Raw genomic sequence first — 18598 nt, forward strand, 5'->3', positions numbered from 1 at the left:
CTGAAGAAAAAAGTGGGAAATTCCCCCCTTTTAAATGTCTTGCCACCTCACTCAATGGGTGTTAGGCTTATACACTGCAAGACCTTTGTGATGACATCTGAAAAACAGTCAAGAGTTGAGCATATTGCAATGTTTAAAAAATTATTCTGGTGTGAAAGACAAGTCCCTGTTGACACCCCTGGTGTAAAAATCCACTCTGTTTGCCCCCCATCCCTCTCTGTAGTCAATCAACCCATTGCGAGCTGTTATCCTACTGACAGTCAAAATCTTGACCCGACAACTTCAGAGACAGCTGATCTTCACATATATTACCCCTTAGATGCCCCCCCCAACAATAATCTGGGGAAAATTTTAATTCAGACAACCCTAAAGGCTTGAATAGTTTCATTGACTACATATGGATAAATACCCTTACCTAGATTGAATTTGGAAGTCTTCCAAAAAGGGCAAAAAACCCTCAAACACCTGGTTTTCACATCTGTGCCAGTTAATGACGGTCGCCAAACCACACATATGACATTTTGGAAAGATTTGACATTTTTAACCCTTCGAAATAGCCCCTATAACACCCATTGAAGGCACTTCCTGCTCTGCTGGATCACCTGTAGTTCATGTATCGCTCAAAGAGAGGTGTTGACGACGCCAAGCTGTTTTTAATGGATACCATCGACAGCCATCTGGAGAACAGGAGGGCCTTTGTCAGGCTCCTATTTGTGGACTTTTCGTCTGCATTTAACACCATGCAGCCGGCCAACTTCACCAGAAAACTTGACTCAGTTCAATCTCGACCATGGCCTTATCTCATGGATTATGTATTTTTTAACTGACAAGCCACAGAGAGTCTGTTAATGGTGCCATGTCAGACACCCTACTCACTTGCACAGGTTCACCACAAGGGTGTGTACTGTCGCCCCTCCTTTTTATTCTCTACACCAATGACTGTCAGAGTGCCCATGCCCAACGCCATCTTGTGACGTTTGCCAATGACACAGTCCTCTAACTCCTCTCAGGGTCTATGCAGGACCACGGCCCAGCCCTTCAGAACTTAATTAACTGGTGTGACAGTGCACTGCTGGAGTTGAATGTCTCCAAGACGAAGGAAATGGTTGTTGACTTCAGGAGGAAGCCCCCCAGAATGGACCCAGTGATCATCCATGGTGAGGAGGTGGACATTGTGGACCAGTATAAATATCTTGGTACCATCTTTGATAATACCCTGAAGTTTGAACAAAACACAGACACCTTCATCAAAAAAGCCTACCAAAGACAATACTTCCTCAGGAAACGGAACACATTTAGTGTCCACAAATCAGTATTGCAAACCTTTTACAGTTCTTTCATCAAGAGCATCCTGTGTTTCTCTTTCAAATGCTGGTTCACAACCCTCTCTGTCAAGAACAGGAACGACCTCCAAGCCATTGTGAATACCTTATTTTATTTATTTTTATTTATTTTTCTTGGGGGGGAATGGATCAGCTTAATATTGCAGATAGATTGTATCTTCTATCAATGTAATTGTCTGCATCACTTCCAATCCCCCATGTTTTTTATATATATATTCCCCTTTATTACTTTTCAACCCCACCATCCTTTCCCTACTTGGAGTAAATTAGTGAACAGCAATGCCCAGGCCTCTACTTCCGGTCTATACTTACTATCTACACCTTATGGACAGAGTTAATTTTACAATAATTCTATTATATATATTTTATTAATTTTTTGCTCCTGAACTTCTTCTACTCTCAACCTCTCCGATCATTTTCATGATGTCCATCCGGTTTGCTTCTATATGCCATATCTTTCTAACTGTGCTCTTTCCCAAAAGCTCCCAACATACAACCTATATACTTATTATGGACACAGTGTGCTTACATTATTAGCTATCTTTGTTATTATTTGTTGTTATTTGTTATTAGTCCCATCCTTCAACTCTATTCAATACCTCCCATCTATCTCTTAACACCATCCATATAGGATTTCTATTTGCCATATATATTTCAACCGTACTGTGATGTTTTACAAAAGTTCTGAACCTTTCTATTCTCATTGCTTCTACAGATTGTGAATTAGAAATAAACATTTTTGCTAAAAGTATTATTATATTATTGATTGATTGACTATGACTTTTCAGATCACCCAGTAATGCTATCTGCAAGGTTAGTTCCAGGTAAATATTGCATTCCAGTCCATTCCTGGACATGTGTCCAAAAACAAGCTACAAATGGACAGAACCAAAACAAATGATCTAATGATTCTGTCTCTTCACAGCAAAATCTGCAGAGCTGGGAAGATTGTATCCCCCATATAAATAACATTCTATTGGTAGCAAGAATTTTATATAATAATTTAAATTGAAAGATTCTAATTTTTGAATCCGGTGTCGTTTTGCGTGTCAGTTCATAAACACTATGCCATGGGATCGGTACGTCAAAGATCTCTTCCCAACTATTTTGCAATCTATATGGGACGGCTGTCAATCCTTTGGTCCTTAAGTGAAACTGATATACTTTTTTATTTATCACAGTTTTCCTTAACCAATTATGTACTTTAATGCAAGGCCGACAGACAAGTTCCTTACTTTCTCCCCCTTCCACTTTCCTCTTCCACTTTTGCGATAAGGCTGCAATTATTTGGTTGTTATTTTGGGTAGAGCAGACATTTCCATATGTTTTTGTTAGCTGCATGTGCGACATAACTCCACCAGTCCTACCGATGATATCATTTACGAAGATTATACCTTTTTTAAACATTCTGTCAAAAAATAAAGGTTTTTTGTCAATTAGTATATTTGAATTTAACCACAATATTTGTTGCATTATTTGTTCTGTCGTTTCTGGAGGATTAAATTGAAATTGCAACCAACTTTCTATGGCTTGTTTTAGAAATAGTGACATTTGGGAGATTATTTCCTTTTCAAATAACTGAAAGTGAGAGGTTGACTTCAGGAGGAAGCCCCCCAGAATGGACCCAGTGATCATCCATGGTGAGGAGGTGGACATTGTGGACCAGTATAAATATCTTGGTACCATCTTTGATAATACCCTGAAGTTTGAACAAAACACAGACACCATCATCAAAAAAGCCTACCAAAGACAATACTTCCTCAGGAAACTGAACACATTTAGTGTCCACAAATCAGTATTGCAAACCTTTTACAGTTCTTTCATCAAGAGCATCCTGTGTTTCTCTTTCAAATGCTGGTTCACATCCCTCTCTGTCAAGAACAGGAACGACCTCCAAGCCATTTTGAATACCTGCTCTAAGATCACTGGGGTGCCTCTCAGAAGTATGGCCTCATTCTTTGAGCAGCAGGCCAGGAGGAAGGCGTATGACTTCCTGGGGGAGATCACCCATGTCCTCAACCTGCAGTTCAAACTGCTCCCCCTTGGACGCCACCTGCGCTGTCTCAAGTGCTCCACCAATAGGCGTAGGGCCTCATTTGTGCCAGAGGCCATCTGCCTGGTTAACAGGACCATCAAGGAAGATCTAGGGACTATTCTAGAGATAGTTTAGCCCTGAAATTAAGTAAGAACTGTGGCTACCATGAATTTGTAGTTTCTTAAATTACGCCACACACTTTTCATTAATTCCTTGAGTGTTTTATATTTTATTCTTTATACTGTCTGTGTGTGTTTGTCCTATTTGATGCACCCTTTCAGCCCTGAATGAATTGCCCCTCGGGATTTATAAAGTTGTACTGTATTGTAAAATCACCTTAAATTTAGGCCAGGCTTCATTTTGGGCCTTGTGGGGGCGTGTCCTAGGACCTTTCTGGATGTATCAAAGGGTCCAGATCCCATAACTAATCTCTGTTTTGATTGCCCAAAGACCCAAGTATGATGTCGGGCCAGCCACGCCCATCTCGTCTATGGACTTTGAGGGCCTAAGGATGCTGTGATTGGCCCAATACTGAAGTATGATGCCGGGAATGCCACGACGAACCACCCACTGAAGTTACAAGTGTCCAGGGACTCCTGGCAAGACTTCATGTATCCATGCTCTGATTGGCCCAAAACTCACATATGCATCTCCCCGCATCTCCACAGACACGTTTGAGCTAAAAAACAGAGAAATTCTCCCAATGACTTGAAAGGCTTCATAGACTACATATGGATAAATACCCTTACTTAAAAAAGGCTCAGAAACACCTGGTTTCAACATATGTGCCTCGTTTCATCCCTGCAGACAAGTATCTGAAGAAAGAAGTGGGAAATTCCCCCCTTTGAAATGTCTTGTCACCTCACTCAATGGGTGTTAGGCTTATACACTGCAAGACCTTTGTGACAACTGAAAAACAGGCAAGAGTTGAGCATATTGCAATGTTTAAAAAAAATAATATATATATATATATATATATTCTGGTGTGACAAATAAGTCCCTGTTGTAAAAATCAACTCTCAGTTTGCCCCCATCCCTCTCAGTAGTCAATCAACCCATTGTGAGACGTTATCCTACTGACAGTCGAAATCTTTCCCCAATAACTTCAGAGACAGCTGATCTTCACATATACTGCCTCTTAGATGCCCCCCAACAATACTCTGGGAAAATGTTTAATTCAAAAAACCCTAAACGCTTGACAAGCTTCATAGACTACATGTGGATAAATACCCTTACCTAGACTGAATGTGGAACTCTTCCGAAAACAGCAAAAAAAAAACTCAAACACCTGTTTTTATTGTCCTATGCTGTTTATGGACTTAGTAAGGGTTGAGGGCCAAGTCTAATCTAAAAAGTCTAATCCATGTTCTGATTGGTCAACGAGTTAGGGGTGGTGTGTCCTAGGACCTTTCTGGAGGGTCCAGATCCACATCTAATCTATCTGTGGTCTGATTGCCCCAAGACTCTGTGATGATGTCGGGGTGGCCCATCTCATTTATGGACTTCATGAGGGCTTAAAGCCATTTCTAATATATTGATGCTGCAAGCTTTGGCACAAGACTCAAGTATGATGTTGGCAGTGCCACACCTGGCAACCCACTGAAGTTACAAGTTTCCAGACAAATCCCCCAAATAGATCAAATTTGGATGTCATAGATCAGATGTGGATGTGTAGATCAGATTTGGATGTCATTGATCAAATGTGGATGTACCTTCTATGAGTAACCATAGATCATATTTGGATGTCATAGATCCGATGTGGATGTGTATATCAAATCTGGATGTCATAGATCAAATGTTGACCCTAACTCTAGATCATTATGAGTCCATAATGGAATTCTATCTATCCCCTGTTAACCCTAGATCAGATGTGGATCACCAAAGGGTTGAGTGCCATTTCCAATCTATTGTTTCCTAATTTCCCAACACTCAAGTATGATGTTCAGTGTGCTATGCTGAGTCACCTATTCAATTCCCCAGGCATCAGAGCCCAATTTACTATATCTGTACAGTGGCTTTTTAACCCCCTTGGCATTTTTCCTATTTTGTTGCTTACAACCTTGAATTAAAATGGATATTTTGGGGGTTTGTATATTTGATTTACACAACATGCCTACCACTTTGAAGATGCAAAGTATTTTTTATTGTGAAACAAACAAGAAATAAGACAAAAAAAATGAAAACTTGAGCGTGAATAACTATTCATCCCCCCCAAAGTCAATACTTTTGTTAGGCCTACTGCTGCTAGGTAGCTCTCTCTCTGCTCTCCCCCTCCCCTCTGTCTGTTCTTGATTGCAGGAGTGAAGTCTGGTGTGCGGGAGTCAGGGTTCCAGCTGCAGCTCATTCACCATAATCACCTCAGCCTTAAAGACCCGGTCAAACTTACCACTCATCGTCAGATCATAGTCAAGACGACCATGTTAGTCTCGCTGTTGACTCAACCTGCTTGTTTTCGCTCTTTGTGTTTTTGGCCTGTTCTAGTTACTTTTCTCCTGTGCCACAGATTATTGGAACCTGACTCCCTGCCTCCGCTTTCACTCCTGCCACCACCATCCTGCTTTCCACTACCGGACCTCCCTTTTGGACTCACCACGGACACTAGGACGTTACGGTACCACTCCTGCTCAGAACCTGGATCTGTTACCCTCCCTGTAAACCTGGACTTGCTCTTCCCCTATTTTTGGAAACCTGGACAAATTGAACTTTGTAAATAAACCTGTTAAACCTTCTCTGGCTCGGTGTAGTTGTCTGCATTTGCGTTCATATCCAGTTAAATCGTGACAGTATGATCTGACCCACATGAACCCAGCAGACAGTAGCTCGGATACCACCCCAGAGTGCACTCATTCGGACTGCCATAGCCAATCAGGGCATTTTACTTGGCCAACATGATACTTTGTTTAAGACTATTTCTGAGAACAGTCAGGTGCTGCTTAATCAGGTTCAATTACTCACCAATCAAGTGTCTGCCCTTACTACCCAAGTTAATAATGCACCCCTCGTTCATGGCATACAAACTGCTCCTTCTCCTGCTCTGCCTGTTTTTCCGGCTCCTCCAGCCCAGATCAGAGAGCCTTTTGTTCCTGCTCCAGAGCGCTATGACGGGAACATGGGAACCTGTGGTGATTTTTTTGACTCAATGCTCGTTGGTGTTTGAACAACAGCCCCTCACCTACGTCTCAGAAAGAGCCCGTATTGCCTACCTTATCAACTCTACTAGCGGTTCCGCTCGTTCCTGGGGATCCGCGGTCTGGGAGAGTCAGTCGGACATTTGCAACGCTTACGTTGCCTTCACCACTGAGATAAGGAAGGTTTTCGACCACCCCGTACAGGGCAAGGAGGCTGCTAAACGTTTGTTTTCTCTTCGGCAGGGGTCTCGCAGTGTGGCGGAGATGGCAGTGGAGTTTCGGACTTTAGCGGCAGTGAGTGGATGGAATGACGAGGCATTACAAGGAGTGTTCATTAATGCTTTGGCTGAGACCTTGAAAGATGAATTGGTGTCATATGATGAATCGCCTACGCTGGATAATCTTATTTCACTCACCATCAGGTTGGATAATCGGATTCGGGAGCGCCGCCGGGAGAGGAGTGGTAGTTCCAAGCAACCTGTCTGTCGTCAACCAACTCCTCCCCGCCTCTTCCCTACGGAGAAGGCCGAGTCTTCCCGAGTCGATACTAGGAGCACTGAACCCGAAGCCATGGAGGTGGGTCGTGCACGGTTGTCCTCAGAGGAGCGTGCACGTCGTATTCAGGCTCGGGTCTGCCTGTATTGTGGAGAAGCTGGTCATTTCGTTCCTTCCTGCCCAGTTCGTCCGGGAAAAGGGCCGGCTCATCATTAATGGGAGAAGTTTTGGTGAGCCGAGCAGCGGATTCTTCCTCTTCTCCCCGCATTCTGCTCCAGGCATCCCTCCAGTGGCAGTCCCAGAATTTCCCTGTTCGTGCGCTGGTTGACTCTGGTGCCGATGAAAGCTTTTTGGATCGAGAGTTGGCTCAACAAATGGATTTAGAGACTGTACCTATGGACCGTCCGCTGCAGGCTAAGGGTCTAAATGGACAATTGTTGACCCGTATTACTCATCAGACTGTGCCTGTTTGTCTCAGAGTGTCGGGTAATCATCAGGAGAACATTCAGTTTCACATAATTGACTGCCCACAGACCCCCCTGGTCCTTGGTATCCCCTGGCTCATAAGACACAATCCACACATTGATTGGGTGACAGGTAGAATTGTTTCATGGAGCACATTTTGTCATGTGAATTGTTTGTGTTCTGCTCAGACCCCTGCCAGCACTGTGCCTCAACCTCCACTGGAGTCCATGGATCTCTCTGCTGTCCCTGACGTGTATCATGACCTGGCATCCGTTTTCTGCAAACACAGAGCTACTTCTCTTCCTCCTCACCGGCCTTACGACTGTGCCATTGACCTCCAGCCAGGAGCCCCTCTCCCTAACAGTCGCCTGTACAATCTCTCCCGCCCGGAGACGGAGGCTATGGAGAACTACATTCGGGACTCCTTGGCGGCAGGTATTATTCGTCCTTCCTCGTCACCTGTAGGAGCGGGATTCTTTTTTGTTGGTAAGAAGGATAAGACCCTCAGACCCTGTATTGATTTCCGTGGACTTAACAACATCACCATTAAGAACAAATATTCTCTGCCTTTAATTAATTCAGCTTTTCCCCTCCTTCATGGTGCAACTATCTTTACCAAACTGGATCTACGAAATGCGTATCACCTGGTGCGCATTCGTAAAGGTGATGAATGGAAGACTGCCTTCAACACACCCTTGGGACATTTTGAGTATCTGGTTATGCATTTTGGGTTGTCCAATGCCCCTGCTGTTTTTCAGGCACTAGTGAATGATGTCCTTCGGGACATGTTGAATCGTTTTGTTTTTGTCTATCTGGATGATATCCTGATTTTCTCAGAGTCCTCCCAGGAACATGAACTGCATGTGCGCCAGGTGTTGCAAAGGTTGTTGGAGAACAAACTATTTGTGAAGATGGAGAAATGTGAATTTCATGTGTCTGAGACCTCTTTTTTGTGTTACATAATAGCTCAGGGGGAGTTGCGGATGGACCCAGCTAAGATCTCTGCTGTCACGGACTGGCCAGCCCCCTCCACCCGCAAACAACTTCAACGATTCCTGGGGTTTACGAACTTCTACAGGAGGTTCATCAAGGACTACAGCCGCATTGCGGCGCCACTCACCGCTCTCACCTCCATCTCACTACCGTTTGCTTGGAATGAAGGGGCCGAATCAGCGTTCGAAGAACTGAAACATCGCTTCGCCTCGGCTCCCATTCTGATGCAGCCGGACCCCGACCGCCAGTTTGTCATGGAGGTGGATGCATCCGACACTGGGGTAGGTGCGGTGTTGTCACAACATTCTCCTGAAGATAACAAACTGCATCCCTGTGCTTTTCTTTCACGGAAACTTTCTCAGGCAGAGAGGAATTATGATGTTGGCAATCGTGAACTGCTCGCCGTTAAGCTGGCTCTCGTGGAGTGGCGGCATTGGTTGGAGGGGGCGGAACAACCCTTCATCGTTTGGACGGATCATAAAAATCTGGCATACATCCAGTCAGCGAAGCAGCTCAATCCCCGTCAATCCAGGTGGGCACTATTTTTTGGTAGATTCAATTTTTCTCTGTCTTACCGTCCTGGGTCACGCAACGTCAAGCCTGACGCCCTGTCTCGTGTTCATTCTGCTGTTGATACTGGTAGTAACCCTGAGATCATCTTGCCTCCTACCTGCAGTATTGCGGCCATCACATGTGACATCGAAGGGATTGTTAGACAGGCTCAACATCATCAAGCTGACCCTGGGAGGGGTCCTCCTAACCGGTTGTTTGTCCCTGAGTCTGTTCGCTCCCAGGTACTTCAGTGGGTTCACTCGTCTCCCCTTACCTGTCACCCTGGAGTTACTCGGACCCTTGACTTTGTGCGACGGAAGTTCTGGTGGCCCAGGATGGAGGCGGACACTCGAGCCTTCATTGCTGCTTGTACGGTATGTGCGCGAAGTAAGAACTCCACCCAGGCCAGCGCTGGTCTTCTACGACCTCTGCCAATACCCAGCCAGCCCTGGACCCACATTGCATTGGATTTTGTCACTGGACTTCCCCCTCGTCTGGAAAGACTGTCATTCTTACTGTGATTGATCGTTTTTCTAAGTTTGCTCATTTTTTGGCCCTACCTAAACTGCCCACTGCCAGAGAGACGGCTGATATTTTGGTTGAACATGTGTTCCGCTCTCATGGTCTACCCACTGATATTGTCTCTGACAGGGGTCCCCAGTTTGTCTCCCAGGTATGGAAAGCTTTATTTAAAGCTTTGGGCATCACATCCAGCCTGTCCTCTGGATATCACCCCCAGACCAACGGGCAAGCCGAGAGAGCGAACCAGGAGATGGAGACCGCTCTCCGCTGTGTCACAGGGTCTAACCCTGGGTCATGGAGCTCCATGCTCCCCTGGGTGGAATATGCTCATAACACCTTGACTAACGCTTCCTCTGGTTTGTCTCCCTTTCTGTGTGCTCTGGGTTATCAACCTCCCCTGTTCCCTTCTCAAGAGAGGGAACTGGCGGTACCCTCGGTGCAGTCCCACATGCGCCGCTGCTTCAAGGTCTGGAGGAAGGCCAGGGTAGCTCTGTCCCGAGGTTCGTCGTACATGCAGAGGCAAGCCAACCGTCACCGGTCCCAGGCTCCCGGTTACTCTCCTGGTCAAGAGGTATGGCTTAAGTCACGTGATCTTCCATTGAAAGTGGAGTCTAAGAAGATGGCGCCGCGTTTTATAGGACCGTTCAAGATACTGTCTATTGTTAACCCCTGCGCGGTTAAACTACAGCTTCCTGCCTCCCTACGGGTTCATTCCACTTTTCATGTTTCCCAGATTAAGCCTGTGTCGGTTAGCCCTCTGTGCCCGCCCTCTCGTCCCCTTCCTCCGCCCAGGATCGTGGGTGGGGGTCCTGTCTACACTGTCCGGCGACTTCTGGATGTTCGCCGCTGGGGTCGTGGTTTCCAGTACCTGGTGGATTGGGAGGGTTATGGTCCTGAGGAACGTTCCTGGGTTCCCAGGAGCTTCATTGTGGATCCTGCTCTGGTCCGTGATTTTCATACATTACATCCTGATAAACCCTGTCGGCCGCCGGGTGGCGTCCGTAGAGGGGGGTACTGTTAGGCCTACTGCTGCTAGGTAGCTCTCTCTCTGCTCTCCCCCTCCCCTCTGTCTGTTCTTGATTGCAGGAGTGAAGTCTGGTGTGCGGGAGTCAGGGTTCCAGCTGCAGCTCATTCACCATAATCACCTCAGCCTTAAAGACCCGGTCAAACTTGCCACTCATCGTCAGATCATAGTCAAGACGACCATGTTAGTCTCGCTGTTGACTCAACCTGCTTGTTTTCGCTCTTTGTGTTTTTGGCCTGTTCTAGTTACTTTTCTCCTGTGCCACAGATTATTGGAACCTGACTCCTGCCTCCGCTTCACTCCTGCCACCACCATCCTGCTTTCCACTACCGGACCTCCCTTTTGGACTCACCACGGACACTAGGACGTTACGGTACCACTCCTGCTCAGAACCTGGATCTGTTACCCTCCCTGTAAACCTGGACTTGCTCTTCCCCTATTTTTGGAAACCTGGACAAATTGAACTTTGTAAATAAACCTGTTAAACCTTCTCTGGCTCGGTGTAGTTGTCTGCATTTGGGTTCATATCCAGTTAAATCGTGACAACTTTGTAGAGCCACCTTTTCCAGCAATTACAGCTGCAAGTCTCTTGGGGAATGTCTCTATAAGCTTGGGACATCTTGCCACTGGGATTTTTGCCCATTTTTCAAGGCAAAACTGCTCCACCTCCTTCAAGTTTGATGGGTTCCGCAGGTGTACAGCAATCTTTAAGTCATACCACAGATTCTCAATTGGATTGAGGTCTGGGCTTTGACTAGGCCATTCCAAGATATTTCAATGTTTCCCTTAAACCACTCAAGTGTTGCTTTAGCAGTATGCTTAGGGTCATTGTCCTGCTGGAAGGTGAACATCCATCCCAGTATCAAATCTCTGGAAGACTGAAACAGGTTTCCCTCAAGAATTTCCCTGTATTTAGCGCCATCCATCATTCCTTCAATTCTGAGCAGTTTCCCAGTCCCTGCCGATGAAAAACATCCCCACAGCATGATGCTGCCACCACCATGCTTCACTGTGGGGATGGTGTTCTTGGGGTGATGAGAGGTGTTGGGTTTGTGCCAGACATAGCGTTTTCCTTGATGGCCAAAAAGCTCAATTTTACTCTCATCTGACTGGCGTACCTTCTTCCATTTGTTTGGGGAGTCTCCCACATGGCTTTTGGCGAACACCAAATGTGTTTGCTTATTTATTTCTGTCCTATGGACAGATATTCCAATCTCCGCTGTGGAGCTTTGCAGCTCCTTCAGGGTTATCTTTGGTCTCTTTGTTGCCTCTCTGACTAATGCCCTCCTTACCTTATCTGTGAGTTTTGGTGGGCGGCCCTCTCTTGACAGGTTTGTTATGGTGCCATATTCTGTCCATTTTTTAATAATGGATTTAATGGTGCTCTGTGGGATGTTCAAAGTTTCTGATTTTTTTAAATAACCCAACCCTGATCTGTACTTCTCCACAACTTTGTCCCTGACCTGTTTGGAGAGCTCCTTGGTCTTCATGGTGCCGCTTGCTTGGTGGTGCCCCTTGCTTAGTGGTGTTGCAGACTCTGGGGCCTTTCAGAACAGGTGTATATATACTGAGATCGTGTGACAGATCTTGTGACACTTAGATTGTACACAGGTGGACTTTATTTAACTAATTATGTGACTGAAGGTAATTGGTTGCGCCATATCTTATTTAGGGGGGTCATAGCAAAGGGCGTGAAGACATATGCACCCACCACTTTTCCGTTATTTATTTTTTTGAATTTTTTTAAACAAGTTATTTTTTAAATTTCACTTCACCAATTTGGACTATTTTGTGTATGTCCATTACATGAAATCCAAATAAAAATCAATTTAAATTACAGGTTTTAATGCAACAAAATAGGAAAAACGCAAAGGGGGATGAATACTTTTGCAAGGCACTGTACCTAGACCCTTAGTAAAGCCATATGAGCTGGGCGTGGCCTAACAACCATTTGACCGAACTCCAATGAGATCACAATATACTATATCTGTATCTAGACCATTACCAATACCATACTGTATATGAGCTGGGGTGAGCATGGCCTTAGAAGTCCAATGCCCCCTATAGCACTAGTGGTACTGCAACCAAATACCAGAGTTTGAAAAATCATAATTCCTTAACCAATTAAGACATTTAAAAAATTCAAAATTCTACTCATAATCCACATCTCCCTCTAACCAATGGAGGTGTCATCTCCCCACCCCCCAAAAAAAACTAAAAAAACTGTTTTCATTTTCTTTCAATCAAAGTCCACTTTGACATTTTCAAAATCCCAAAATAAGAGAAAAAAAAAAACCTGCCAGGCCATTCTTAGTGCCCAGTTTCCAAGGCTTATGAGTGTTTTAACTATACATATTTCCTGTAACATGAGTTTCCTAAAACACCACGCCGAGAGAACGTTTACATGTCTCAAAACTGATAGGATCGAAAGAAAGGCAACGCTGCTCTCAGATCAGCATTCTCCATTCAACTCTGACCTTAACATTAGTATTAATCCACAATACTGACAACGGATCAGCTTCTACGGAGAATTTTATTTTATATTTAATATTCTTCTAAGTAGCCACCCTTTGCCTTGATGACAGCTTTGCACACTCTTTTCATTCTCTCAACCAGCTTCATGAGATAGTCACCTGGAATGCATTTCAATTAACAGGTGTGCCTTCTTAAAAGTTAATTCATGGAATTTAATATGTTTGGGCCAATCAGCTGTGTAGTGACAAGGTATACAGAAGATAGCCCTATTTGGTAAAAGACCAAGTCCATATTATGGCAAGAACAGCTCAAATAAGCAAAGAGAAACTACAGTCAATACGGAAAATTAAGAACTTTGAAAATTTCTTCAAGTGCAGTCGTAAAAACCATCAAGCGCTATGATGAAATTGGCTCTCATGAGGACCGCCACAGGACAGGAAGACCCAGAGTTACCTTTGCTGCAGAGGATAAATTCATTAGAATAACTGCACCTCAGATTGCAGCCCAAATAAATGCTTCACAGATCTCAAGTAAAAGACATATCTCAACAAACATTAACTGTTCAGAGGAGACTGCGTGAATCAGGCCATGGTCGAATTGCTGCAAAGAAACCACTAGTAAAGGACACCAATAAGAAGAATAGACCGGTGGAAATCTGTCCTTTGGTCTGATGAGTCCAAATTTGAGATTTTTGCCAACCGCTGTGTCTTTGTGAGACACAGAGTAGGTGAACAGATGATCTCCACATGTGTGGTTCCAACACTGAAGCATGGAGGAGGAGGTGTGATGGTGTGGGGGTGCTTTGCTGGTTACACGGTTTATTTAGAATTCAAGGCACACTTAACCAGCATGGCTACCACAGCATTCTGCAGCGATACGCCATCCCATCTGGTTTGCACTTAGTGAGACTATCATTTGTTATTCAACAGGACAATGACCCAACACACCTCCAGGCTGTGTAAGGGCTATTTGACCAAGAAGGAGAGTGATGGAGTGCTGTATCTGATGACCTGGACTCTACAATCACCCGACCTTATCCCAATTGAGATGGTTTGGGATGAGTTGGACCGCAGAGTGAAGGAAATGCAGCCAACAAGTGCTCAGCATATGCAGGGACTCCTTCAAGACTGTTGGAAAAGCATTCCAGATGAAGCTGGTTGAGAGAATGCCAAGAGTGTGCAAAGCTGTCATCAAGGCAAAGGGTGGCTACTTTGAAGAATCTCAAATATAAAATATATTTTGATTTGTTTTACACTTTTTTGGTTACTACATGATTCCATATGTGTCATTTCATAGTTGATGTCTTCACTATTATTCTACAATGTAAACCCTTGAATGAGTAGGTGTGTCCAAACTTTTTACTGGTAGTGTATATCGCTACTTCCTGTGCTTAGATTTACCATTGTATTAGGTTTGTTAAAATAGAGCCCATAGCATTGAAATGTATTACATTTTGAGTTTGCATCCCAATATTACACTTTATATGCATCACAAAAGACTGAAATATAACAAAACCGTTTGACATAGAAACACCAGATTTACTGCGTTACATTTTTTTATAATGATGTTATGAAAAATATTAATAACATTCCACCCATGAAGCCACTAGAGGACGATTTGGTCATTTGACTGCAGGAAAGGGATACTAACGATGGTTTTGGAAAACAGCTTGGAGATTTAACAATGCTCCTACAAAGGTTCTAACAATGAACTTAGCCTTAAGATGCTTTGGGGAAACCGGCCCCGGCCACTCATAACTCAACAGATAGTCCTTTCCTCTTAGCCAGAGCAACTTTGCTTCCTGTACCGCTAGACTGAAATGGAGGTGCAGTAAAAGTGACCAACATACCAATAGCTTCTCATGGTAGTATTATGGCCTGTCTGTCAGGTACAGCACTTACCCACACACCTTCCTAAAAATGTCTTACATACTTTCCTCTGTCCAAACACTTTCTAACTCCCTCAAATCCCCCTAAAGACATCCCCTGCATGTTCCCATCCCTAGGGCACACAATATATATGCTAGTATTTGGTCTGTCTGTAAGGTACATCACTTGCCCACACTGAAGTGATTGTTTCTCTCCCCAGGGGAGAAAACATTTACATTTACATTTACGTCATTTAGCAGACGCTCTTATCCAGAGCGACTTACAAATTGGTGCATTCACCCTATAGCCAGTGGGTTAACCACTTTACAATTTTTTTTTTTTTTTTTTTTTTAAGGGTGGGGGGGGGGGGGTAGAAGGATTACTTTATCCTATCCCAGGTATTCCTTTAAGAGGTGGGGTTTCAAATGTCTCCGGAAGGTGGTGAGTGACTCCGCTGTCCTGGCGTCGTGAGGGAGCTTGTTCCACCATTCAGACCTCCATTTGTCAGATACCTTGTTAACCCATAAACCATAAACTGGGGCAAGTTAAACTGTTAAACTGGTTAAACTGTTAACCAGCAAGTTAAACTCGGGGCAGGGGTCCCGACTCCGTGCTGCCACACAGCTCTCTCGCTCTCTATTTACCTCCAGTAACTTGGCACAGTTCAGAGGTATTTTCAAGCCATTTCCCTTCTACGTTATTAACAACCAAGGGCTCTTTCATGGGATTACATTTGTCTTCTAAATGCAATTAGATTTTTGTGTAAAGGCCGAAGGGAGCAAGAGATGTGATGAACTTGAATCTCCTTGACAGATGTGAGAGCATTAGTTTGATTCAGTTTTCCAGCCTGGCACAACTTGAAAGCGCATGACTATCTTAACACTGACTGATTGTGATGTTGTTTATCTTTGGTATACCATTCTTTATCTGCACACATCAAAGTTATTTTGTTGTGAAAGATGTAATTGCAGTGTAGTAGGAAATACTCACCAAACTCTGGCGCTCAGTGAATACGAAGGTTATTGACCAGCCATTCTCCAACTGATTATCAATCTGCATCGCAAACAAAGATACAAACAGTGAAATTTAAAACAGAAGCATGGAATTGGGTTGTTATGATTCTCCAGGATGATGGTGGGAGTAGTCATGCCACCGTAGAGAATTAATGTCAGCCACATATAGTACTCATTAGTTATGTGTGTGGGTCACATAAGGACAAACATTTACCTTAGAATAATAAAGTAAGTCTAACTTGGGAGGAAACGTTATCATCAATACATTCAGGCATGACTTACAGTGCATTCAGAAAGTATTCAGACCCCTTGACTTTTTCCACATTCTGTTCTGTTACAGCCTTATTCTAAAATTGATTAAATCACTTTTTTCCCTCATCAATCTACACACAATACCCCATAATGACAAAACAGGTTTTCAGACATTTTTGCAAGTGTATTAAATATAAAAAACGATCACTTATACATAAGTATTCAGACCCTTTACTACTTGGTTGAAGCACCTTTGGCAGCGATTACAGCCTTGAGTCTTCTTGGGTATGACACTACAAGCTTGGCACACCTGTATTTGGGGAGTTTATCCGATTCTTCTCTGCAGATCCTCTCAAGCTCTGTTAGGTTGAATGGGGAGCGTCGCTGCAATGCTATTTTCAGGTCTCTCCAGAGATGCTCGATCGGGTTCAAGTCCGGGCTCTGGCTGGGCCACTCAAGGACATTCAGAGACATGTCCCAAAGCCACTCCTGCATTGTCTTGGCTGTGTGCTTAGGGTCGTTGTCCTGTTGGAAGATGAGACTTCGCCCCAGTCAGAGGTCCTGAGCGCTCTGGAGCAGGTTTTCAGCAAGGACTTCTCTGTACTTTGCTTCGTTCATCTTTCCCTCGATCCTGACTAGTCTCCCAGTCCCTGCCTCTGAAAAAGATCCCCCAATGCATGATGCTGCCACCACCTTGCTTCACCGTAGGGATGGTGTCAGGTTTCCTCCAGACGTGACGCTTGGCATTCAGGCCAAAGAGTTCAATCTTGGTTTCATCAGACCAGAGAACCTTGTTTCTCATGGTCTGATAGTCCTGTAGGTGCCTTTTGGCAAACTCCAAGCTTCCGTCTGGCCACTCTACCATAAAGGCTTGATTGGTGGAGTGCTGCAGAGATGGTTATCCTTCTAGAAAGTTGTCCCATCTCCACAGTAACTCTGGAGCTCTGTCAGAGTGACCATCAGGTTCTTGGTCACCTCCCTGACCAAGGCCCTTCCCCCCTGATTGCTCAGTATGGCCGGGCAGCCAGCTCTAGGAAGAGTCCTTTAGGTGCCTTTTGGCAAACTCCAAGTGAGCTGTCATGTGCCTTTTACTGAGGAGTGGCTTTCGTCTGGCCGCTCTACCATAAAGGACTGATTGGTGGAGTGCTGCAGAGATGATGGTCCTTCTGGAAGGTTCTCCCATCTCCACAGATGAACTCTGGAGCTCTGTCAGAGTGACCATTGAGTTCTTGGTCACCTCCCTGACCAAGGCCCTTCTCCCCCGATTGCTCAGGTGGCCAGCTCTAGGAAGAGTCTTGGATGTTCCAAACTTCTTCCATTTAAGAATGGTGGAGGCCACTGTGTTCTTGGGGTCCTTCAATGCTGCAGACATTTTTTGGCACCCTTCCCCAGATCTGTGCATCGACAAAATCCTGTCTCGGAGCTCTACGGACAATTCCTTCGACCTCATGGCTTGGTTTTTGCTCTGAAATGCACTGTCAACTGTGGGACCTTATATAGGCAGGTGTGTGCCTTTCCAAATCATGTCCAATCAATTTAATGTACCACAGGTAATCAAGTTGTAGAAACATCTCAAGGATGATCAATGGAAACAGGATGTACCTGAGCTCAATTTCAAGTCTCATAGCAAAGGTTCTGAAAACTTATGTAAATAAGGTATTTTTTAAATGTATTTATTTATAAATTGCAAACATTTCTAAACCTGTTTTCTCTTTGTCATTATGGGGTATTGTGTGTAGATTGATGAGGATTTTTTATTTATGTAATCAATTTTAGAATAAGGCCGTAACGTAACAAAATGTGGAAAAAGGGAAGGGGTCTGAGTACTTTCCGAATGCACTGTATATGACAGTTTGAGTGATTGTAATCAACTGTATCTCAAGTTGATATTTAGTTTGTGGAGTCTGTTGATATTACAGCATGATCTTAGTGTGGTATGAGGTGTCCTCACCAGGCAATTGAGGTTGAGGAGGTGACCCCTTGTCACAGAGTGCCGACATGGACCAGGGACGCCACCCCACGCCAAAGGGAAGCACATGAGGAGGAGGAAGCACAGATGCCTAGCCTACAATGGACAGAACATTATTATTACATAACTATTACCACTTTTACTGCTACTGCTGCTGCTACTACTACTACTTCTGCTATTACTACTACTAGTACTACTACAAACTACTACAGTACTACTACTATTACTAGATAGCACTACAACAACAACTTATGTTTACACTACTACTACTGCTCAGGGATCTACAAAGTATTATTGTTCACTGTGAAACATACGGTCCCATAAAGAAGAGCAAAAGCCAGGAATCTTGCTCAATAATGTTCAATAGTGAGTTCTAAAATTGGTGCCTTTCATCCACACTTGGTAACTTAATATCATATTAAGTGAATACAATTCTAAGTCACATGGGGTATGTTTTATATGTT

At 44.2% G+C, this 18598-nt stretch overlaps 1 protein-coding gene across 1 annotated transcript in view; it reads right to left on the reverse strand.

The window, feature by feature from the left end:
- Positions 1-18225, reverse strand: part of LOC121575403 — a 39089-nt gene extending 20864 nt beyond the window's left edge. The window contains exons 1-2 of the mRNA XM_041888487.1: positions 18117-18225; positions 15891-15953 (exon numbers count right to left, since the gene is read on the reverse strand). Of these exons, the coding sequence (XP_041744421.1) occupies positions 15891-15953; positions 18117-18203 (150 nt within the window). The 5' untranslated portion in view covers positions 18204-18225. The remainder of the gene's footprint in view (positions 1-15890; positions 15954-18116) is intronic.
- Between the last annotated feature and the right edge of the window lie 373 nt (positions 18226-18598).

This window comes from Coregonus clupeaformis, chromosome 10, assembly GCF_020615455.1.
Source record: "Coregonus clupeaformis isolate EN_2021a chromosome 10, ASM2061545v1, whole genome shotgun sequence".
Taxonomy (NCBI): Eukaryota; Metazoa; Chordata; class Actinopteri; order Salmoniformes; family Salmonidae; genus Coregonus; species Coregonus clupeaformis.